At 35.3% G+C, this 26,145-nt stretch overlaps 1 protein-coding gene across 4 annotated transcripts in view; it reads right to left on the bottom strand.

Moving 5' to 3' along the window:
• ERBB4 (erb-b2 receptor tyrosine kinase 4) overlaps positions 1–26,145 on the bottom strand; it is a 797,001-nt gene that overhangs the window by 192,225 nt on the left and 578,631 nt on the right. For 2 of the 4 annotated variants that reach the window (XM_081141986.1, XM_081141988.1), the window contains exons 13-16: positions 23,586–23,718; positions 18,769–18,862; positions 13,468–13,622; positions 6,913–6,957 (exon numbers count right to left, since the gene is read on the bottom strand). In XM_081141986.1, coding sequence (XP_080998112.1) covers positions 6,913–6,957; positions 13,468–13,622; positions 18,769–18,862; positions 23,586–23,718 — 427 coding nt within the window. Of the gene's footprint in view, positions 1–6,719; positions 6,795–6,912; positions 6,958–13,467; positions 13,623–18,768; positions 18,863–23,585; positions 23,719–26,145 lie in introns of all 4 variants that reach the window. The other 2 variants (XM_081141985.1, XM_081141987.1) reach the window with 1 other exon arrangement.

The following is a 26,145-nucleotide window of genomic DNA, read 5'->3' as shown; positions in this document are numbered from 1 at the left end:
ATTCTCTTTTTTCATACTATGTTGTTGAAATGCAGTGTACTTTTAACAATTAGAGCATATCTCAATTTGTTTTAGCCACAGATAAAGTGCTCAATGTCCACATGTAGCTAGTGGTCACCACATAGAACAGAGCAGGTTTAGAACACCCTTGGGGAAGACTCACTACACTTGTAAATACATGGAAAAGCCATAAAAAAATTTGTAGGTTAAAAATAAAATGTTATGAGATAAAATTTAATATTTCTAATCTACTAAAATGCTAGTAAAAAATCCTGAGTAATACTGATGATATACTTGTACCTCTAAATTATACTTTATAAAAAAATAATGCTAGAGATCAAATTTTGGAAAAGCACATGCAAAATTTTTTAAAAACTCTAAATATCTGTCTAAAAAAAGAAGCAGACTTCAAAAATATCTTTCACATTTTTTGCTTTTATTTTTAATAAAAGACATTAGATTGTCAGTAACAAATTTCAATGAAGCCTAAGGTGTTTCAAGATAATAGAGTGTAAGCAGTCCTGACATCTTTCCAATTCAGAAATTAATCATAATAATAAACACTATAATTTCTATACCATAGAAAGATGCTTGGGGGGTAGAAATGTAAAATATTCATAATGGCTCACTCAACTCATTGAATTTTTGGTCTGACCCTTAACCAGTATAATCAACATTTCCCTAGTTCAATAATGTTATCTTTAGATTTCCTATTATAGGCCTAAAGTCAATGCTCTTAACAGTGTCTTTTGACTTTCAACAATAAGTATGACTTCTGATCACATTTTCACAGCCAGTGGGTTTGAGTATAATATTAATGTTTCTGGGAGTCTGAAAGCTTTGGTAACAATGTGTGAGCATTTTGTTATCATCATAAGGCCACTCACACAACCTTGTGCCACTAAATACTTTTGTATAAAGTGACCACTTTAACTGTATGAAGAGTAATTAACAACTGAGTTGAGATGTTTTACTCTTGCCCTATAATTCTTGGATAATTTCTGTATTTTAGGTGTGCTGAAAGCATGGAGCACAAAACAGCTGACAAAGAAGAAACTCACAGTTTCCTTTGCCTCTTCAAACTCTAATTCAAAAGTAAATTTAATATACAGAATGCAGTGGACTGAGGATAGACTTATATTAAAAAGCCTGTGTACTTTTATTTATTGGACTTAAAGAGTTCATAACCCAACTGCCACTCATCTAAGGTATCTATGGGCAATTTTGACCATTTGATTCAGACATAAATTATGAACTGAGTTCCTTGAGGGCAAAACCAACAACGAAAAAAGACTGTGCCATTGGTGAAAGTTATGCCAGCAATGCCACATCGTCTCTCTCAGACGTCACACATGGGTCACACCGCTGAACGCTAGGTAATAACCATTCTACTACCATAAAGTAAAAGTGTGACATAGGCATTAAAACGTGACAGGCATACAAAACGTTTCCAATATCTGCCCGTATGAGATTGAGAGAGTACAACCGAATTCAATTACCTATTTCATATTGCGAAATATCTAGATTAATTGAATTGGACCAAATAGCTAGACAAAAAAATGCCTGAACATGTATAGGTAACAGTTTTCCTAATTTCTGTCACAAACTTAAAAAAATTATTAGTTTACATTTTGGATGGCTAACAAAAAATTATTTTACCAATAGAGCCTTTGCTTGTTGAGATTAATAAATTTAGGCTCTAATGAAATAAGAAGCTAAGATTATAAAAAAATTGGATATATATTTGATAAAGAAACTAAGTTAAAAAAGAATCTAATGCTTTGGTTTTTGTTTTATTTTCAATTGCTTTGTTCTATTAGAATCTATATAAAAATAGCATTGTGCAAGGTAACATAAATAGCACCTAAAAAGCAAAACATAAAAACTTGCTGAACATATTTCTTCATAAGATTCTCGATGGGAAAGAAAGTCCATCAAAGATAAATTCTGTTCTTTAGGCATATAATTCAGATGAGGAAAGCATGGAGAAGCTCTACAATATCAAGTATTGTTTTCATTGTAAGTGCTATATGCTAGGAGGCTACGGGTAAAGAAACAACAACATTCTCTTCTGTACCATCCAATCTTCCTGGAAGAAATTCCAGCAGCGCCCGGAACGTAAATGGAGTGTGGAAACCAATTCGCAAATTGCAGGCTTGGGAAAGAATAGCACTGCTTAGAAATGGAAAGTCCATCAAGATTGGAAACATTTCACCTGTTTTCATTTAAATCTTCAATCTTTCCTCCTGCTGGTTTCAGAAACAGCATAGAGGGGCAGGAGGGAGTAGGAACTCTAAATATTTCAAAACGCCCACAGTGACACGCTGAATGTAATTTCCTGCAACTAAAAATTTTCTGCAACTGAAAAGAAAACTAGGCATTTGGATAATCTCCCAGTTAGAACATGGTTTATGAAACGTAAAGCTATTATTTTCCATCATGCTGTTTGCCCTCCTTTAGGTAAGATCCACTTTAATTAATTAAGACAAAAGCTTTAAAAAAAAACTATTATGGAATTTATGAAGAGGTAAATGACCCATAATATTACTTGATTAGTCCCCTGCTTTCAATTAGAGTGTACCCACCCCATTTCAGACAGGTAAACATTTTCTGCGGTATTGGGGACCTGAAAAAGGGGCTGGTTGTTACTTGTGCTTTTCATTCAACCTGTGTCAAAATTCCCCATGGTCATAAACACTCTTCCAAAGTGTGCATGCTCAATCTTTCATGGAAATCCCAAACTGCCTTATAAATGGCCCTGACAAGTCAATTCTGACAAGTCAATACAACTGAAGAACAGAGTACGTTTGCTATAAATTTAAGCCTAAAACAGGTATTAAGTTTTAACATAGGTATTAATTAAATATGTCAAAAGTTTTCTAAAAGGAGTAGTTAGCTATCTACTATGAATTTTTTGAGCTCATTATATATAAAAGTATCATACAAAATTTAAATGCTTAAAACCTGAGAAATTATATATGTCAATTCTATAGTCACTAAACTATTGAATTTATGCCATACTGATGTATAAAAATAGAATGCAATCTCATGAAATTTCACAAAACATTATTTTTCCAGTGTTTCAGCTAGAGACTTAATTACCACCAGTGCACATATACTATTTAATGGCTCCTGTGCATTATCTCATTTAATCCTAACACCAGTCTTACAAGGTATAAGAATTCCCATTTTAAAAATTACCATTATAATCTCATTTTACAGATACGAAACATGCTAGGGCCAATACTTGAAACCCGAATTTCATACTCAAGAACCCTGCACTTTATCTGTACAAAGGTGTACAGGTGACTTTTCACAGGAATGACAGGCTGACCTGTATTATCTGTCCTCTGTTATTGCTCATGGTTATCTATTTTTGACAAAGCTAATCTGATTTATTGTATTAATCTGAGACTATAGGGAATGACCTGGGAACCCAGGCAAGTAGTAGGATTGAAAATTCCCAAATCGCCTTTGTTTAAATGTTGGAAATACTAAATCTATAATAAGATATTATGAACAAAAAAAGAGGCTCTGTAATAAATCTGACCAAAAGTAACCTCACAGGTTGATCTGATCATAAATTCCTAACCCAGCAGGTCCTGGTGGGTAGTCACCCCCCAGGCCTATAAAAGCTTTATTTAGCCTTAAGCAAGCCCTGTCCCTTGTTCTTGTGCATGGAGGTTGACACACCTTTGAAAGGTCTGAGTAAACCTCTTTTTCAGACCCCTCAGAGGCTTAACTACCCTTAAGGGAACACATAATCTTGTTGACTACCCTGTACCTTGCTTTCTCCCCCTTCATGAAATCCTTATGTTCCTTAATTCCAAATGCATAAAAGGAACAGCAAAACTGTGATTCTCCAGAGCATTTGAGGTCTTGCTTCCTGACATGTCATCAGTTTGGCATACTCTCTACAGTTTTTATGTTTTATATGTTGACAAGACACTCTGAGTTTAAGTTATATAACCTAATTATAGCATTGAAAACCACAAGTGGTCTATTGCCATGGCTTTAATCTCTTCTCTGTCTCTGTATATGCCTCTGCCTGAGACCTACTGCCATTGGTACCTGTGGCTCTCATTATGACAGTGATTCTCAAATTGAAGAAAGAAATGACTTCCTTTCCTTCAAAGAACCCATCAGAGGGGTAGAGGTACAAGTAAAAGCTTCCTGGGTGACTCTGAGGTACTTTTCTCCTCCCCCTGGGAGGTGTTTTCCCCATCACCAACATTTAAAATTCCTGATACATAGAAAAATAATAAATAACATATATTGAGTGATTTATCTGTGCCAAGCACTCTTCTAGTGATTCATTCAATCTTCACAACCAATTTATTAATAATATTCCTATTTTATACATAAAGAAAGTGAGGTTCAGATAAATTAAGGTCCTTAGCCAAGGTCATACATCTAAAAAATGGTAGAGCCTGGCTCTGACCTCAGAAAATCTGATTCCAAAGACAGCACACTTAATCACCATATTATATTGCCTCTCAGTAGTTGGTTAAAATAATTATGTTAAAAATCATCAAAACAAATGTGAGAACACCCTTCAAAGTTATAGTAAAGTGACTCAAAGGCTCAAGGAGGAAAAAGTATTTCATGAATATAGTTCCATTCCAACCTAAAATAAACCTTGGCTTATAAAACTTCACTTTGGGTCTGGGGTACAGGGATGCTCTCTCTCTCTCCTTCTCTTTCCCTGTCCCTCTTCCTCTCTCTCTCCCTCCCCTCCCACTCTCTTTCTCTCTCTCATATGTGTTGATTTCCCCCCATTATTTTGGCCTTGCTCTAAACAACTGTTACAAACTAGTCTTGATTGTGCCCAAGTGCCAAAGTACCACTATTGTATGCATCACTGAACTCTACCACATTCTTTCTTTTTAGAGTTTGTCTATTTATTTCATTAAAAAATAACATTAGTAAGACATATCATTTAAAAAATAACATTAGTAAGACATATCAATTGCTTTAAAAAAGGCAAAACACCATATAAATCTAAAAACTATGACTGAATTGAATGACATAAATGAATCTCATAAATATAATATTTAGAAAAAGAAGCCAGATGCAAAAAGTACATACAATGATTCAATTTATATAATTTATATAAAGTACAGAAACAGGGAAATGACCTTATGGTGTTAATGTTCAGGACAGTGGTTGTTACCCTTGCAATGGGCACAAGGGGGTTTCTGGTTCTGATACTATTGTGTTTCTTCTTGACCTGCCTGATGGTTACACAAATGTTGCACTTGAAGAAATTCACTGACATTTACACTTATATTTTACATACTTTTACACTATATATATTTCAACACAATGGTTTGCATTAAAAAAACGTAAGTTGTTCAGGCCAAAAAACTCAGTTGGTTTGAATGCTGTCCTAATACACCAGGGTTGCCGCTTTGATCCCTGGTCAGGGCGCATACAAGAAACAACCAACGGAAGTATAAATAAGTGGGACAGCAAGTTGATGTCTGCCTGTCTGTCTTTCTCTTTCTCTCTCTTCCCCTCCTTCCTCTCTCTTTCTAAAATCAATCAGTAAGTTTAAAAAATGTTTAAATTAAAAAACAATAAAAAACAAGTCATCAAAAACTCATTTTGCTAATTGTAATTTATCACTGCTCTCTCTTCCAAATGATAGAATAAACGTTTCATAAAGAAAGCTAGTAATATGTCTATATAACATTGTCAAATCATTATTTTCCTAAATATGAGTTTTGAAAGTGAAATTTATTGAGGTATAATTTATATACAGTAAAATTCATCCTTTTAAATGTTCTGAACCCTGACTTTTGACAAGCACATACACTTGTGCAACCATCACCATCAAGATGCAGAACAGTTTCATCACCCCCCAGATTTCCTTGTGCCCTTCTGTGGTCAAGCCCATGCTTCACCGCCCAAGCCTTTGGCAACACTGGTCGGTCTTCTGTCCCTACAGTTTTGCGTTTTTCAGAATGCCATATAAATAGAATCATATGGTATGCATTCTTTTAAGTATAGCTTCTTTCGTTTAGCACAGTATTTTTGAGATCCATCTGTGTTCGTGTATGTGAACAGTTACTTCCTTTCTTTTGCTGAGCAGTGGTACAATGTATGGATACACCACAGCTGAAGGACACCGGTGCAATTTCCAACTGCAGGTGATTTTGAATGAAGCCACTACATTCACACTTAGGTTTTTGTATCAATGTGAGTGACATATTTTGTTTTGAAATTCCAGCTTGTACTTTTATGTGCACAAAATATTTTCTTTATTGCCTTTAGTCTATGGCAATTCTGATACTTAGAGCATATACCAACCAGTTCAAAATAATATAAAATCAGAAGTTGAATCAAATATTTTACAATAACCTTTTACAAAAACACATCAACTTTTGCAAATTTCTCTCTTAAAATATTTCTTTTCAAAATCATCTGTAGAATTAAAGATAAAATATTCTATTAAAGTTCTAGCTTAATTCAAAATTATTTAATTTCATTTACTCGTACAACATTAAGAATAATGATATTACTAATTTGGATTCTAAAGTCATAATCAATGGAGTGAGGAGCAGCAAGAAATGTGGCTTGGAAAGTAAAGTGTTATATGCCACTTCCTAACTCCCCAATTTAACACATTATAAGTTTCACCCAACTGGTTAGTACTTTTCACCCATGATCATTGGGAAAGGATTTGAGTGGCAAAATGGAAACATGGTAGATGTTACCTAGCATGTTGTGGTAGGGTGGAATGGCCCGTCCAAGGGTAGTAAATGCAGTCATGACTAGTGGGACCGCTACACCTGCAGGCAATTACAGAACAGAAAACATCATTCTCCATTCACAGTGACATGCACACACATGCGCCAGTGCTCACACGGAGCCTCCAGGAAGCACATGGGGAACAAGCACACCAAGTACCTATCCATCAGGCCGATGCAGTCTTCAATACTTGAGCCTATGCACCTGCAGAAGATCCAAATTTTAAAAATACAAGGAAAAAAATTAGTCATTTAAAGAATCAATAAGATAAATACCAATTGTATCACGCTCTTAATTACAGTTATTAGGCAATTCTGGAACACCATGAATTTAAAGGCAGTAAGAAGATTATTGCTGATGGATACCCAGAAATAAATTGCAAATACCGCCCAAGTGGAATGCAAAGAAACATATCCACAGAAAACAACATTTTACTCTGCTTCGCGGATAACTCCCAAACACAGATTGCTCATTTCTAATTCTTTCAGTTCATCTGCATCATTCATGATTATATGTCTTGATGAATAACTTTGATATTTCAATGGCTATAAGGGTTTCATGTATACCGTTTCCTCTAAAAGCTCTTCAATTTATGTAAAAAAACAAAATCAATAGAAAAGGAAACAGGAACTATTCAATATAATATAATAACCCGACGCTTAATACTCATTAAAGATTGATTTTGGCAGAAAGTGAGTTAACATTCTTTATTGCTATTCTCATAGACACTTTACATAATCACATTATCCCATCCCTTGGTTGTGGCTGTCTTTAAAACATACTTATCTTTAAACATGAATTCATTTAAAAAGCAAATTAACTTGTTTCACCATACTGCAGTTTATCTCGACACCCGCTTTTAAAAGAGCAGTGCCATAACAGGCAAACAAAAACAGGTTTTAAACTGCCAAAATATTTAACTTACACAATAACAAATAAATTAATCCTCTCCAAGGAAATGAATACGTTCAGACCCAGGTAACTGAAAAATCCACTGAGATTAACATTTAAGTGAAGTAATATAAGTACACCAAATTCAGATGTTCAGGCCCTAAAATTTCATTTTGATGTATTCTAGGCATATTATATTTCCATCTTCCAATGTACTTGAATTGCTTCTTTCTGTTTTTCCCCATCAAAGACATAGCTCCAGTGCATTATCAAGATTCCTCCTACAGCTATGACTTATAGAACTTTCTAATTCTGCTGGTAATTAAAATGACTTTTTCCAAACTAAAATTTCTTAGAAAAAGAAGCTAATGTTAAAATCCCTATATAATGAATAAAAAACATATCATGCATAAGGCCAGACTGTCCATTGTATCTTTTCAATAACTACTCATTGGTGAACTATTATAACTAAGCCCAATAGTAATTAAGTAACTATTTTCCTGCTTCAAAAATATAACATTCATACTAGGTGAAAAAGTGGAATTGGTTTGTTTTTGTCTTGAGGATTGTTTTTGAGAGGTCAGAAAATTTTTTAACATACAGGTGCATGGGAAAATTTTTTAACATACAGGTGCATGTAAAAAGTATTATAAATAACTAGGTTGCATAGTTTTGAATTGATACCACAATCTATAATTAAAGCATTTTCTAAAAATGGAAAATTAACTACTACAAATTTTTCAAATTGTCTTATTATGGTCTTCTTTTTATTCTATTCTGAAGAACTTCTTTTTTCTAGGTTCCTATTATATCTTCCTCAAAATGTTATTTTAAAATATACAATACTGCCATTTCGGAGAATTAATAGTCTACTTATTTTCAAGTGAGAATCTGAAAGCTATGGTTAGTTTGTAATCTATGGCTTTATAATAACCTTTGAAAAATAAAAATAAAAATATTTCAAAGTGAAATTAAACTTAAGGAGAAAGTGTAAATAATGAAAAATCATTCATTCATTAAGACAAAACTGTGTTGCATGCCTATTCACTGTCGCTACTGTTCTAGGAGCTGGAGATTAAAAAAAAAAAAAAGAAAAAAAAAGATGAATTAGATATTTGCCTATTTTAAATGAGTTCACAATTTAATGAAGGAGACAGATGAGGCAACGGGGACAGGGAAAAGAAGAAACTAGAGCGTGAGACAGGAGCCAGAACTTGAAGACTGTTTGCCAGGCCCAAACTTAATGGAAAACCACCCGAGGGTTTCAACGAAGTAGTGAAATGCCTGGCTTGTGTTTTACATATATCTCTGTGTGGAGGCTGGTCATTTGGAAGCCAGGAAGACTTGGTTGGCACAGAGAATGTTTTAGTCCATTCAAGAGATGATGGACTAAACTAGGAAAATGGTACCTAGGATAGAGGCAAAGGGATGGATTCCAAAAATATCTTAGCAGTTATAGGGGAAAAAGAGAAGTTAATGGCTGATTTGATGATGAAAGTGGAAGAAAGAGTTAAGAATGACTCATATTTCTAACTTTGAGACTAGTGATATCATTAGTGAGAGAATGCAAGGGGAGGGTAATCTTTTCCTTGGGTGTGTGGGGCAGGAGGAGTTGCTGATTTCAGGTTTGTGTATCTAGAAATTAGTGTGGTTGTTCTACAATCCAGCAGGAAATGCTCCTCAGCAGCTGGAAAATGAATTTGTGGCTGGAGGGTGGGGGCTGAAGCAGAGGGCACAGTGTAATAATCAATTTTGCAACAGCACACAGGAACAAACTGAAATCACGTAAGTGAATGAGATGGCTGAAGAAGAATCTATGAAGTGAGAAAAACACAGACTAGGACTGAAACCCAAGGAACCCCAACAACTAGTCAGTAAATGACATACGATGAGCTCATGTCAGAAGCATGGGGAAAGACAATGGAGTGAAATGAATGAATTGCAGCATCCTTGAGGCCCAATCAGTAGCGAACTTCAGGAAGCAGGGTGGTCATCAGTGTCCAATGCAATGAGAGGTCTAGCAAAATAAGAACTACTGAGAGTATTTCAGGCGTCATTGTCACTAGAATTTAGATTGTTGTGAGCTGAGAAATAAATTGAAGACAGAGGCAAGGGGAAAGGAAGGGGAGGGAATGAGGGGGCAGGGTGTGTGTTGAGGAAGATTTGTTGAGAGAATTGTGTAGGATATTTGTAGGATATTTGAGACTGACACATATTTATAAGCTAAGCATAAAAGAAACAATGGAAGACAGAAATGAGTGAGGGTGTGGCTGCAATGGTACTATCCTTTCTAAATACAAGTCACAGTGTCTGTAAAGAGGTATAATCTATTTCAATTCTGTACTTTATAGAAGAAACTATTTAGCACATATAATTTATATTAATTCAACAAGATCACAGAATAATGAAAATAAACTTTTGAGGAGTCAATCTCAAATAAGAGACTGAATGAGGGTACAGAGTAATACAACTTTCAACAGAATTAGTGTTCTAAAGGAGGACACTATGGGAAGATCAGAAAGAGAAATTGTAATACATCAATGTAATTTATTATAAAGTATCGGAACTTCAAATATTCAGCTGTTTAATATTTGCCAGTAACATAGCTGAGATAATGTCAAATAATCTCCAAACTGTGAAATGAAAATGGAGGAATATTTAAAGATTTCAATTAAAATAGTGTGGACAATAATTCCACAAACAGCCCTTCTTTCCTTCTCTCTATTAATGTAAATTATTTCACAAAATAAATTTAAAAATATAAAAAAGAATTGACAAAACATTATGGCATAGAGGAAATTTAATAATATAAAATCATGATTCTAATATTAATAGACATTTAATAAAGTTTTTAAAAGATGTCTTATGAAAAATAAATATCCCAGTCCACGTCTAACAATCAAAATTAAGTTGACATTTATCATGGACTTGAGTGGCGCTAGTGAGGAAACTATAATCCCTGCCCTTATGGTCATTTAATTACATAGTAAATTTAGTTTACAAGTCCTCTTTAAAGATTTCTATCTTGCTGATTTCAAGTATGAAAATCATTCCTAAGTTTTAAATTCTTCCTCATCATTTCAAAATGTGGGCAAGGGTCTCTAATAGAAGGATTTAAACTGTAAGAATAAAACTTCACTGGACTGTGACTTCCTAGTGGTCCAGAGCTGTGTCTTGCCCATTTCTGAACTTAGCTATCACCAGTAGCTGCTAAAATAAAAGTTTTTTAGTCAAGACAAAAAGAGACAACCTAATTTTGTTCCCCCTCTAGGAATGTTAGTGAGAATCTCCTGATAGGTGCTAAATGGATAACCTATTTTAAAAAAGTATCAAAAGAGCATATTAGAGCCAATATATCTAATGTACTTTTAGAGTAGTAAATGTGCTTTTAAGGTATTAAACAGATAATTTCATTTTCAGAAAATCATTAAACAGTATTCAAAGTAAGAACTTTCCTTCTTTAGAAAAAAAGTGACTTGAAAGACTATTTCCATTAACTTGGTTCTTGAATTATCTAGCTGACACAATATTGGCACATAGAAGAAAAGCTGTTTTCCGAAGTGGAGCTGGCCTGGTGAGCTCGCACTTCCTAATAGATCAGTAATTACATGTGTTTAGGAATAAAATAGTCACTGGTCCCATCATGCCACTGCCCCTGTCATCTTCCCAGGCTGCACAGAGCATTCCATTGCTTCAGTGACAGGTCTCAAAGCACAGTGCTTCCCAGCGGTACTGTACAGAGGGAATTTAGGAAAATTTGAAATTTCTACGTTCTGTTGTGTGGCTGGGGCCACAGAACTCTCCTGAAGTGAGTGAACCTGGACTATACGCAGGCTATCAGAAAAAAGACGGCACTAAACTAAATAAAAAGAAAAACAGAAATCCTCCAGGATTAAGTCACTCATTACAGAATCCATGTACCTTGGAAGATGCCAAGGAGTACAAAATTCAGACTCTGTCTCCCCATCATTCTGTAGCAGTGAATTTGAAAACATCTTTCTATTTACTGGGAGTTCCCAAATGATCTGGTAAGATTTTTTCCCTATTATACCTGCCTACTCCCTTTTGGCTGACATCCAACTTCTGTTGCTGTGGCAAACTGATCTCTTCATTGTCCCTCCTTCTACTTCTGCCTCACGATATATGTTCTCTTTTATTTTATAATCATGATTTAAAAGGGCTGAGGGGAAGACACACCAGTGACACATGCAGACTAGGGCTCTGTGATCTCACTTTCATTTCCCAAATGGCTTCATTGTAATTAGATTTGCAAAAACAGCAAAAGGCCTCATTTTGAATGGCAACAGCTGTTGACATCAACATCATATTAAATAATTTACTGGTTTAATTTTAGCTGCAAAACAATAAAACCCTCTTGTGGATGATTATTTTAGCCGACAAAGTTTTCTCTTTCGGTTGCTGACGCTTCTGCTCCAGCGGTACCAGTACCAGTTGTTTCTTCATGAAATACTCTTAGTCCGAGCGTGCCAAAAACTTGCAAAGGGAGCAGTTTATTCCTTTTAGTTTCCTTGAGGCACAGAGTCTCTGACTATTTCAGTATCCTCAACCTATATGCTTATGTCTAAACCGATGAGTTGGTGTTAGCTCTTCTGAGTTGAATTTGAATTTCAATGGCATGATATGACTTTACCTTTGAGGATCTGCCACTTCACAGAGTGACTTAAACTGATTTCTTGACCTGCAGGAAATTGTAGCAGCATCTGCAAATTGATGTCCTCCTGGCAGAAGATAATGTTGCTTAACTTACTTCTCCAATATCCCCTAACAGCTAGCCCTTAATCTGGCAGAAAATCTCTTTACGGAATCTCATGCTTTTCTGCCAGATATAAAGTAACCAAGATATTCTCAACAAGGGGATGCGTTTGTACTTGTGTGCACATGAGTGTGGGCATGCACAACGGAGATGGGGTTTTATGGACAGAAGGGAAGATGGAGTATGTGAAACTGCTCTAGATTCAAAAATTATTCACCTTCTAGAAGGAAGAAAAAGAAAAGACCTTACTAACATAATTTGTTGGGGGGGAAAAGTTGTTGGGATTTGTGAGATAACTGATATTATATTTCCTTTATAGGCCAGTGCTTTTCTTCTTTCTGTAATATCCGTTTGTTACTCAAATGTTATCAGTTGATAAATCTAATTTTTATTCATTTTATGACATCCTCTTTAAAAAAGAAAAATGCGTGTCCTACTTTGAATTGATCAACATCAAACAAAAAAATTCTCAGTTACCGGTTAACCTGCAAAAAAATTATTTGCAAAAAAAAGCACTCATAATTTTATTAAAACACATGTCACTAGGTTCCTTTGTTTTTTTCTGCCACCACTACTTTAGCTTATATTTTGTTGATGGAGTAATCCAAGGCAAGATTTACCAAAGAGAGATAACCTTACTTTAAACTGGTATAACAAAAAAGCAACAAACACAGAAAACCTCTGTTAAAGATTTATTAAGCACATATCTCAAATCATTACTGTCATGTCTTTTCTGATAACTTCAATCTCCAGTAAGTTTGAAAGAATTTTTACACTCCATCCAAAGTATACCCAACACCAGCTTCATGAAGGTGTCAACAAAATAGTTCTGGTTAAATGTTAAACAAAAATATTTCAAAAGATATAAAGTTGATTCTTTAAATGATTTTCTTAGAAAGGAATTCTTTTAAAGTCAATATATTAAATACAAAGATAAATAGAATTTTGTGTGAGAACACTACACATTTTGTAGACTGTCAGGGATGAAGGCAGGTGAGTGTGCCTTTGGATTAACAATACATACAAGTCTTGTCAGTAAGGATGCTTACCCTTGTGTGCAGTTTGGATGGCATGGGTGGCACTCCCGATCCTGATCAGCATACTTAAAGATGAAACTGTTTGCCCCCTGTAAGCCATCTGGACATTTTTCCACACAGTTTGGGCCATCCTTAAAATGGGAGCACTTTGTACAGTTGTCAGGTCCCTGGAGTGTGAAAAACAAAACAAAATAGACACAGAAAAATGGGTGCCATTTCCTCTGAAATGTCATCATCTGGCTTAGTTACCGAGATTTGAGTGGGTGGCCACTATTCCTCTAGGGAATTGGAGAACATTTTCAATAACACAAATGGGGAGGTAGCTCTTATGCTTTTTGATCAGCAATATTTTCCAAGGGCTTTTCCAGAAGAACATCAGTATTTTCTTTCTGTCATTTATTAATGGTGATATTAAAGATCAGCCATGTTTGATAACACCTTTTCCCCAGGGGCATTTTATCACAATCACTGGAAATAGGGGAGATTTCTTGCTAAAGAGGTAACGAGAAAAAGAAAATGATAGGAATTACATAACACTAAATTTCATATAAAAGTAAGATGTTAACTCTCCTTTGGTTGTCCAATGACAATTTGGACAATAAATATTAAAAATTAAAATGGCTGAATTATCAGAAATTAGGCAGTTTATGCCAATAGAAGTTAATTTCTAAATTATTCCAATTTCAAATCAGCTTGTGATAAAGCTAAAAGCCATATCATGTTGATTTTTAGAGATTTTACTAAATCACAGAACAGTGCTGAGAGCAGTAAAAAGATACATTCTGATGGTCAAATATCCAAAACTTCATAAAGTAAATACATACAAAAAAATTAATGGGGAAACTTATCTAAGAATGAATGTAATATAAATTTGAACATAATAAATTTAAATACAACTAACTCATTTTATATATTTATGTTTATAATATACAATAACTTTATAATATGTAGAACATTAATAAGCAATAATAATATGCATTAAATATATTAAAAATATCTAAATGTCATAGCAAAATAAAAATTTAAAACTATTTTAAACATCTAATAATTTTACAAAAAAAACTAATTGGCATTTGGTGCTGGGGATAGTAAATCTGCAAGACATAAGTAGTATACACTGCGATCATTTTGAGAACATGTTGGTTAAAAATGCTACTTTCTTAAAAGATGCCCACATTTTCACATATTCAGTGCTTTGAAACAATGATATTACTTGCTTGAAATTTACTTTAGTTCCCCTTCCTGAATATCATATTGTCTTCGGATTTCTCTTTTCTTTGACCACCTCCCTGGAACTTCTTTCCCTGACACATTTGTCCATGAAAACTATCTAGATCCACATGATTCAATAATTATGACAGTTCACACTGAACACAATTTAGAGAAATAAGATATAGTAAGTATAGAGGGAGATAGTCCATTTTATTAGGTTTATAATTACTAACAATGTGAATTTGGGGGCCAAGAGTAAGCAAACCTTATACAGAGCTATGTATTAGACAGGGAGTGTGGGGATCAGTCATTCATGGGACTGCATAGCATCTTTCCATAAATGTTAACCCAAAAGCAGTTAAACTTTGCAAACTGGTTAACATAAGGCATCTGGAAATCAAGAAATATAATATTTTAAAATTTAAAGATATAGAAGAATAGTAGTAATCTGGAAGATGTTTTCTGAATTCCTGAGACCGCTAAGGTTCAATCAAACACCTGTCTCTATCTCTATTTTGATGTGAGATTTAGAGCATTGAAAAAATAAATTATCCTGTGACACCTAATCCCTATTCAAACTGAAGAGTTTGCTATTGGCAACTTCTTATTTCCTACCAGAAAAGAATACTTCACATGCTTCCAATTTTAACACCTGCTCATGGGTACTTAGGCACGTAATGCCTTCCATTATACAAAATCATTTACTGTGCAAGTATGCTCAGTGGCATGACTTATTGTACAAGACACGAGACATGCTGATGTCTTCTTGCAGAACACAAGGATAAAACTTACTAATGGTAAATTAGGCAGCTATAGTGGCAATTAGAAATTAGAAATTATTTTTCTATAAAATTATTGTAATGAAAATAATTGCCAGGTAAAATCAGAAGATATAAAAATTATGAAACTAAAATTCAATTCACATTTAAACTTTAAGTACACTTAATAAGATAAATTGGTGTGGGTTTTTTTGTTTGTTTAAGCAACTCTTAACTATTTCATTATATTATCATGATACAAAACCTTAAGCTGAAATAACTAAAAAATGTCCTGGCAAATCTTAAAAGAAATGAAGATTTCTTTTAAGAAATCTCTATCTCATTTCAATAATAAAGAGATTTAAAGAAATATATGTGTGTCTAATGCTTATTCTTTTATCATTATATTCCCAAAGCTTTAAGGAACCAAAATAGATTCAGTGACATAGAAGTATGGAACAGAATGATGAATCTCAGAGGGAAGGTGGGGGTGGGCAGGTAGGTGGGGAGAGATTAACCAAAAAAATTATATGACTATATGCATAACCCATGGACACAGACAATAGTGTGGTGAAGGCCTGGGGCAGGGAGTGGGTGCGGGGTGAAAGGTGTCAATGGGGAAAGAGGGGAATGTCTGTAATACTTTCAACAATAAAGATAAATTGAAATAAAAGAACCTAGGTTCAGTGAATGAACTAATAAATGCAATAATAGAAAACAGAAGTGAAGGCAATATTCTTCATTATCTCTGATTTTAAGTTACCCTTGGACTAAATAATTTAGACAGACAACTATAATATAAACTACATCCTGATGGAAACACTGCATTTTTTTCTCAATGACAATTGATGATTTTCCCTAGTAGCAACTGTAAGGGACAAAGCTACTGTTCAACAGTATCCAATTCTCTTCCACTTCCAGCTACATGGACTCTTGAAATTCTCTTCTCACCAGAGGTGAGGTATCCTTGTTTGGACAATGAAATTAAATAGACGGGATTTATGGGACTGCCAATGCTAAACTCCCCAGCCTTCTCTTTCCCTGTTGCCATGATGCAGGGGCCCCATGGAGATGTGGAGGTGCCATAAATCAAAGCACCCTGTAATGCGAGACCATCACATGGACGAGGGCTGCCTGAGAACCTTGTCCAGACTTACAGTACATTCTACACAAAACAGATTTAAACGTTTTTCTATAAGCGACTGCAGTGTGAGGGCTGTTTGTTATGGCAGCACTACTTTTATCAATCTGACTTTAACAACTACTTTAGCTTTTATGAAAATATATTTTTAAACGGAGTTCCTTCCCCCATCTCTTCTTTTCTTCTGCGCTCTCTCTGGCGTATATTTTGATCTCTTACAACTTTGTCTGATTTCCCTAGTTTTCTTTCTTCCCACATTCCCTCCCTCATCCTTCTCAATGGTACAGGAGTGGTGACAGAGGGGCAGAAAAGATAAAATTGTAAAGAAATAAAATAAAGAAGACCGAGTGCAGGCAGACAAGGCTATGAAAGCAAAGGCTTGCTCTGTTTCAAATCTATCAAGCGTATGTCAAATATTCAAGAGTATCTTGGTTTCTGTCACATTTAAGCTGAATTCCATCCCCTTTTACATGTAAGTGTCTGTATCCAGAAAGCACTTTACCCTCATTATGTTACAGACATTGTGGCCTGAAAAAAAAAGTGATGAAAAGAGGGTGAAATTTAGAGTCAGAACTTCTATAAGTGAGTGTCAGTTCCACATCTTACTGGCTTGTTGACTTTTTGGTGTAACTTTCTAATCATTATAGGTTCAATTTCTTTATATTTTAAATGAAGAGAGTGATAGTATGCATCAGATTTAACAGTGTTTGGTAAACATATATATATGTAATATATAAAATGTCAATTATTATTATTAGAAAACATTGACTTACGGTCAAGAAGGTACCTAAATATGTTATATTTTGAAGAAGTCTTATATCTCTCTCTCTTTAATAACCCATTATGAAACTTTACTTCCTCGTGTTGTTTCATGACACTCTTTACAGACTTTATGTTTCTCATGCTGTTGATAGATTGTATTTTCTGTTACTATCCTTCATGGTGAAAGACAATGGCTGCAACTGCCCTTTACATACTTACTTGGAGATTGTTACATATTAAATTGTCTTTTAGACTTTGGTTCTTCAGGCCAAATCACGCCACTTCTTCTTCTCACAGGTCTGACTTTCCCAGCTTACCCATCCTGTGGCAGTGCTCTAAACTGTCCCAGTTTCCACACCCTTCTTTAGATGAAGTTCCAATACGGCTCACGGGGGCCTAATGGAAGCTTGGAGGGCTCAATGATATATATTTTTTCTAAGCTATTTAAGTGCTTAGAATAAGCACCCTGGTAGAAAAATTAATACTATTTAATTTTAAAATAAATTATTCTTGAGAAATGTTGAGCTCTTGGCTACACCCAAATGTTGGCCCCCAAGTCACCTACTGAGAGATGACTCAATGCACCAATAAGGTGGACATTTGTCTAAACAAGGATGAGTGTGACACTTTGGAATGACAAACCCATACTAACCTCATTATTAAGAAAAGGCCTGAATGATGGGACCCGAAGGGAGGTCTGAAAAGTAATTATCATTCTCTCCGGAAGGCTAACTTCCAACTATATAAATGTCAACTCATCCATGAAGACTTTCTTGATCCCACACCCTCCCCTTAGGTTCTCGTAGAGCAGTTTTCCTCTTTGTCATAGTATTTATGACACTGCTTGAGACTTTAGTTGGTATTTGCCTTCCCCCTTCTTTCCGCTGTCCTTCACAATGTCATAACAGTTAAACAACGAAACGCAGAACGCATTGCAGTTTACCTCAAAACAACTTTCACATTTGCATGTCTTTGCATGCTTCTGCATTCCAGATTCTTCTTCAAAGCATAGCTCAAACTTCACTTCCCTATGGCCTTCCCTGATGCCCCACTTTCCATCCCAAAGACAGATTTAGCTTCTCCCTCAACTGGGTTGCTATAATAATTTGTACATATTTATAGTTTATCAATTATTTTGCTTCAACTTAATTACTTGTGCATCTTTCTTTTCTGTTCAACACTGTGCAATCTTCAGGCTCAACTCCATATCTTCCGTTTGAATACATGACCTGGGACATAAATATTTAAGAAATTGAATTTTTAAAATATTTTTTCTCCACTACTAAACTTAAGTCTCCTGAGAGTGGAATATCAAACACGATTCCCCAGTGCATGCTATAAATATCTCTTGAATGGATGGATAAACAATGCAGCAATGACACAAACATTCATACATGAAACTAAACAAGCCAACACAAGCACAGATGTCTTCAGGCTTACCGGTCCATGGCACGTGAGGATGCCATCTTCCATCTTCTCACACTGGGGGTCACACTCCACACAGATGGAGCCGTTCGCAAACTCCCGAAATTCACTGTGAAAACATCAGCTGCGTGAGGTGGTGTAAGCAAACAAGCTGTCAACTTAACAAATGAAGTAACATCTGCTAAAAGTCCTATTGGCAGAGTAAATTCTAGAGTTTGTTTCTCTCTGTGCCAGGAGCATCAGAACCATTTCCCTGTACATTAAGGAATAAGTTCTTCATTAGGAGAAAAGATAAACTGCAGCCAGATGGCTCTCCTTGCCCTCCGCTGGGTTCAACGAGAGACTCATTCAGGAAACCTCTCACTTGTGAGAGATACCGTAGCCATCTCAGAAAAATAAAAAAAATAAATAAAAAGTATAACTCTTCTGATGACACAGCAGAACCAGTTTTAACTTTTTAAGTAAGGCTGTCTCTGCCGATCTCCCTATAAAATTTTACTCTTGGTGGAAGCTTTGTTTTCGAAAACTCTGAAAGAACTATTGTATTTTTCTTGCTGCTGAGTTACATGAATGTGTCCCATCCTTGTCCTTCAAATCCCAAGACTCTTTCATTTATTTTTGCTGAAACTTCAAAAAAGGCTTTGATTTCTTTTCTTCTTTTAAAATATCTGCCTTAGAGAATTAGAGAAAATATCTTTTTATGGTAGATTTTATTTTCTTAGATTATTGCTCTACTATCACATCTTTTTCAGTTTAAATTCTTTTTGAAGTAATTCTATATGGTATAAAATAAAATAAAAGTTTAATGGTAACATTGTAAAACTTTCTAATTAAAATCTGAGATGATGGTCATCCCTTCTCACACCATTACATATTGTGGCTACATGTTTGAATATTAAATGGTATCAACATAAGTTTTGTAATCTATATCTACTCTAAAATTTTCATTTTAATAATTGTGTAACCAGTCATGTACAATATGTTTAAACCACTCCATTCCCACTACCGTATGAGTGAATGAGGTACTGGGTAAAGATAATTTAGGATGTCAGCTATGAGTCATTAACAAAACCTGACTAAATATTTATAGCTACTGTATTATTTTGTGCCTTCGTATTATGAGCTACCATTCCCAACTAATAGCATTGCAAATATGGCAATTATAGATTAATTAGGTGATAAATTCAAATTTATCGTTCCCTTGAGTGAAATATTTGCTTTTTTTTCCATAGTGAACTATCTCATTTGGTTACTTTAAAGCCTTAATAAATGACAGAAGTGCAAAGGATGGGCTCTACTTTCTGGTAGATAGATTAAGGCGACATCTACTCCAAGGCAAAATAATTAAATTTGGTTTTTCAAAATGAATAGCATCAGTCGATGGTTTAGTTATGTATGAATGCAAATATTTAGTCACATGGATTTTACCTTTTTAAGGTGAGGTGTTAGTTTGCTATGGATGAAATGTTTTATGGATTTCCGTATGTTTAAAATTTCAGTTTTATCCAATTTCTTTTGCATGTGTCATCAGCATGAGTGATGTAAAGTACTCACTAGAAAACCTTCAGAATATAAAGGGAAAAATGACCTCGTATGGGAGAGGGGTAGCTAACTGTAAAGCGAATCAAAAGCATTATCTATCTAATGAAATTACATGACAGTTACAGCAAAGCCTGTGTCATCAGCAAATCACTTCTGCAAACAGGTTTGTGGGGTGATAAAGGGTTATGGTGCTAAATGAAGGTCCTCACTGTTATGATACCAAAACATAGGTCATGCCTATGTATCTCTTCTCTAGTATCTCCTTTCTCATACACAGAGCTGATGATGTAAAGTTTAAAATCAGAACACGTGATTTAAAAAATCCTAGAGACAAGCTAGCTGCCTTTTCCCCTGTAGGCTACACTTCCATTTGTAGGGCTTCTGCCTCTCCTTTCTGCTCTCCAAACTGCTCCTCCTTGCAGTTTCCGTCACTCTGCTCTTCATTGTCACTGTCTCCACCGTCGCTTTTCCTGGTCTCCTAGTGACTCCACCACGACTTTGCCAGAGATCCCCTTTCACCTGAGTCTGACCTAACGAATCGGTCTACTGAGCATGAGCTTTGCGTACAGAGTTTTTTTATTACTTGTTTTTGCTGCTATATCTGCTACCTTAGCCAATCCTACGATCAATAGCAAACGCTTTGAAGTCACTTCCTTCTGGAATTTAAATGCCAGCATCCAGGCTAATATGTGCAGGCTTTAAATGCCTCAGCTTCTCAAAGCTTCCGTGTTTTAAGTATCCTCTGTAAAAGGGAAAACTAATGTTTCAATGAGAGGTTGTGATTATTAAATGTAAAAATGCCTACAAAGAGCCTGGACTGGCACTCTTTTTGATGTTTCTGTGTTGTTCTTAAAGTTTCAGAAGTGTTTAATCACAGTGCCAGATTAAAAAAATTCAAGATTCCACTGCAATTAGCCTTCCCTTTCATTCCGATTGCTTGTGCATCGTAGTTAAGAGCTGCCAAACTAGAGTGACTCAAAGGATTTGGATTTGAGTGTCAACAGCCAGAAATTGACTGATTTTCTTCTAACCCTTTAGAAAGTCCTCTATTTAGGATTTCTTCTCTTATGATAATCAACCTCTTTTATATGTATATAAGATTTTGGTAAATGTCATATTGTATTTGTATTTATTTTGGGCAGTTTCTAAGGTGACTTTTCTACCTAACCATTCAATCAGCTCATATTAATAGACAAGGAAAGAAAATAACAGTTTTAATGGTAAGAAGTCTAATAAGAATTTATTACCTATTTTCTTATCTAATAATCACAACTATTTTATAAAGTTGGCACCAGTACTATTCCCATTTCCATATAAGAAAGCTGAGTTTACAATGATTAGGTTATTTGTGCGAGATTGGACATTTCAACTAGGAAGCAATGGAGTTAGCTTTGGGTTTATTTTTCCTCAAAGGCTGCCCTAACTATCAGGCAATGTTGGAGGAAATTATCCAGTACCACAGGACTGGAGGTGGGGAAATCTGTCAGTGCTCGGGCAGGCAAGAATTACATCGGAATCTCACAAGATACATTTATTTATTATCTTTCAAATTAACCCTGTGAGTATGATATTCTAGGGCCCCATTACTATTGCAAAATGCATGAAAAGCTTTATGTTATTTTAATACATTTGATTGAATAACATGGAGAATGTGAAATTTCAGAAACAGTCTTGTAATCGTTGTTTATTTAGGAAACTTATTTTTCCTTCGGTGTTTTGCACAACTGGGAGAGAGAGGATGGTGTTTACATCCACGTATTTATGAATTTAATATTTTTGATAAGTTTAAAGTTGGAATATTATAGAAAAGCAATGGCATCAGGAAGGGAAAGAGAATGAACACGATGCCCTGGGTTAAAGCGCTGGCTTCGTTCCTCTGCAGCGGGACAGCCTTGGCCAGTTCCAATTCCGCCAGTTCTCACTGATCATGAGAGGCTGCTGTAAGGTAACATGATTCCTAGACTTCATTACCTCTACAGAACTGCACGTAAACTTTCAATGTAACATTCACTCAATGGAATTCAAGTCTATTAGCTTCGTTTTAGTGGCATCAGTTTCCACACAGAAATAAGCATATTTTGATCCGAGCTATTTCAGTACAGAAATTATCATACTTACACAGTAATAAACAAGCATGAATACATTTCAGTGAGAGAAATAATCTGCTATTCATTATCAAATTTATGAGCCGATTGTACCTCACAAAATTACAAGCTGAAATTTCCTGAAAAACTATTAAATTCTTATTTTAAAATTTCATACTTTATTTTTTAATTTTAATATTTTTCCTCTAAATTTCATGGACAGAATTGATTTTGGCATCTTTCAAAGAAGAGACACATCAATATCACCATGATTCAGACACTCTAACCTTTCTGTTATAAAATACAAAAGTACAATGTTATCTGGGATCATGAAAACAGTGGTTAAAATGGGATAATCCATGAGGCAGAAGAAGAAATGAAATGGAGAAATTAAAAAGTGCACTTTTGCAAAACTGTTGAAAGTACTCTCTGTGAGCAATATAAAAAAATTTGACTCAGGGACAGTACTAAAAAATGTGTTCTCACACTAATGAAGGACAACTGTGATGCGTGAAACGGCATGTTATGATAAAGTGATTTTATGAGCATATGAGATGTCATGCAGCAAGGTATATACTAGGTTTTATTATAGTAGTAGAAGAAATTTAAAACACTTGATTTAAAATATTTCTTAGGTTATCTTTAGAAAATGGCAGAATACTTAGAAAAACCTATTCAACTAGAAACTATGAAGGTAATTTTTCTACAGGACTAAGCGGTTGTCAGAGACATAGAAATGTGTGTCATTCCAAATACAAAATCAAATAGACATGCTACCTAAATGGAAAAAAAAGCATTATGTAGAATTATAGATAAATTTAATAGAAAGTGTGAAAAAATAGGTTATTGGGACATATAAGAGGAAAGATTGCTTATAACAATCCTTTTTATAAAGAGAATAGATATATATTTTTCAATTTTGCCTAAGATAAATTTCAATAATTTATTAAGAATTACCTATTTCGTTACATGTTTTTAAAATGTGAATAATAGTCAATATATATTTGGATTTGTTATTTCCAAGAATATTATTTCCTCTTTAAATAAGTCTTCTGTAAGTTGTCTCCTTTATACGGCAAAAGCTGGCCTTAAAAACCTTGGCCAGTACAGCCATACTGAAATTTTACAATTCTCTTTTCATTTTAAAATCTGAACCAACCAGTCCCTCAAAGGTCATGAGGTGAAGGTGACATGTAAGATGCTTACCCATCATAGAGGTTGCAGGAGTCGATGCAGGTCCTGCCCCTGCTGAAGCGACGGCAGGACAGGCACTGGTCCGGCCCAGGTCCCCAACAGCCGTCGCTGGAACACAGATGGTTGCACACCATTCCTTCAGCGGCTGAAAAACACACCAAAAACAGAGAAAATGAACAGAAGCTTGTGTCACAGCTTACACTTTTAATATAAATCTTCCTAAGTAAAGCTATTTCCCTAGGAGTTTGTTTGAAAGAGATCTACGGCAGAGCACTTTGGTGACCCATCTAGTCACCGTGACTCACACTATCCCCAACTTCTTCCACATGGCAGGGCTCAGTCACTGTATTTGTATAACAACATTGCTTTTTAAATAAAACTATACAAATGTCAATTGTCTATATCAAAACTCTAGGGAGAACCTGTGATAGAAATTAACCTTCCAGTTAAGGTAAGAAACGAACCACACCTTTCTCAAGCCAACAACCTTTTCACCCACAATTATACCAAACTTCTGGCTTCAATTCCATAGGACACCTTCATGAAGGAAGGGAACAAATGATGCCTGGTATAAAACAAAAAGTATATTAAAAGAGGAAATGAAAGAAAAAGAGAATATATGGAAGGTAAGAAGAAGAGAAAGGAATGGAAACAAACGTTTACAGGTGTCTGCTGTCGTCTCAGTGTTTCGATTTGGATTTCACAAATGGTTAAAGGTGTTGAAAATCTTTTAATGTACTTATCTGAGATCTATATATCTTGTTTGGTGAAGTGTCACTAAATTTTATGTCCATTTTATATTGGATTGACTGTTTTCTTACTATGAGAGTTCGTTATAAATTCTTTAAATATTTTCTCTGAGTCTTAGCCTTGACTTTTCCTGCTTTTAATACTGTCTTTTAAAAAGAACTTTTAATTTTGGTAATTCCTCCTTATCAATTTGCTCTTTTATGAATTGTGCTTTGGGTATCGTATCTAAGAAATCTTTGTCTAACCCAAAGTAACAAAAGTGGGAAGCCTGCATTCTGATGTTTTCTTTTAGAAGTTTTATGAGTTTTGGTGTTACATTTAGGTGTATAATCCATTTTGAATTAGTTTTATATTAGGGTTCTCAGAGACACTGAACATGATTTAAAAATACTTAGTTAGCCTTGTATCCCTGGAATAAACCCCATTTGGTTATGCTTTATATTAATTTTACATATTGCTGAATGCTACTTGCCACGACTTTGATAAGGATTTTTGATTCTGTGTTCTTGAGAGAGATAATGGTTCATACTTTTTATTTTTTCAGGGGCACAGGGTACTCTTTGCTCATATATGGGTCCAAATCTTCAAATCTATTTTGGAAAGTAGGAATGTCCATTCATCTTACAGATGGGCAGAGGCTCAGAGAGGCTAAGCTGCCCAAGGCCACAAGTGTGAGAGTCGGGTTTAAGCCCAGCCCTGCCTGGGCTCTACTGCCCGGGGGGGATGCAAGTACTGGCTCCCTACCCCGCCCTCTCTGACACCACCGGGTGGGGAGCTGGGGAGTCTCCTTACAGCCCCGCGAAGGTGGGAAGCCCCACTCCTCACTCTTTTGCTTGCATGGGTGAAGTTGGGGCCACAGTATTTTTCTGTGGCGTTTGGCTGGGGTAGAACAATTATTGTCTGAAAGGCTTTTGTCTTGTATGTCTGCATCTTTCCAGACCCTGTGGAAGAGAAAACGGGCTTTTCTCGGGGCCTTTTTGGTCTGTTCATGACTCTGAGTTGCCAATTTCTACACCTCCAATGTGGGCTATATGACACAAAAATAAAACCTAGGGAACTCACATCTGCGTGTTTCTTGGATTCCAAGGTGCCAAACCTGTCTTCCTTCTTCTACCCACATTCCAAATTCTTAAAGTTTCTTTCATATGAATGTTCAGGGGTTTTAGTTGTACTCAGCAAAGAGGGCTAGAGAAAAGTTTATCTATTTCATCTTCCCAGAAGCAGGGATCTAGTATATATCTTTAAATCACTACAGTCTATTTTCAAGTTATACTTGACCACTTCATGCAAACTCTAAGAACCTGAAAATAAGATACTTCCCCTTCTCCATTCCTAACCTTTGATCTACTGTCAGACAGTTTACTTTTCTATATGCTGTTCACCCCACACTCATAATTTTAGTTTAAACATTAGATTGCCTTATGACAAGAATTAAATAATAAGACATTTTTGTATATTTGTCCATGGAGTGCTCTTTATCTGTGTATAGAATCTTATTTTCATCTGGAATTGTTTCCTCCTAACAGCCTTCCTTTACTGTTTCTTGTAGTGTGGTTTTTCTGCCTGTCCTGTTCTCTTCTCTCTGGCACTGTCTGCAGACTTGAGTCTCCCTGGACTATCAGCTCTGCCCCTTCAACTCAAGGAGTCTTTGGGATTCTACCTGGGTCTCTCCTGACTATGCAATGGCTCAAAAATTCTCTCAAGGTAGTTAGCCAGGGCAATCACAAGGCACACCTCATTTGTTTCCTCTCTCTGCTACATTAACTGATATCCACTCCCTTGCAAACTATCATTTCATATATTTTGTCCATGTTTTGGCTGT

The sequence above is a fragment of the Miniopterus schreibersii genome (genome assembly GCF_964146895.1).
Source record: "Miniopterus schreibersii genome assembly, chromosome: 7".
Taxonomy (NCBI): domain Eukaryota; kingdom Metazoa; phylum Chordata; class Mammalia; order Chiroptera; family Miniopteridae; genus Miniopterus; species Miniopterus schreibersii.
This window is presented reverse-complemented; position numbering and strand designations above follow the sequence as displayed.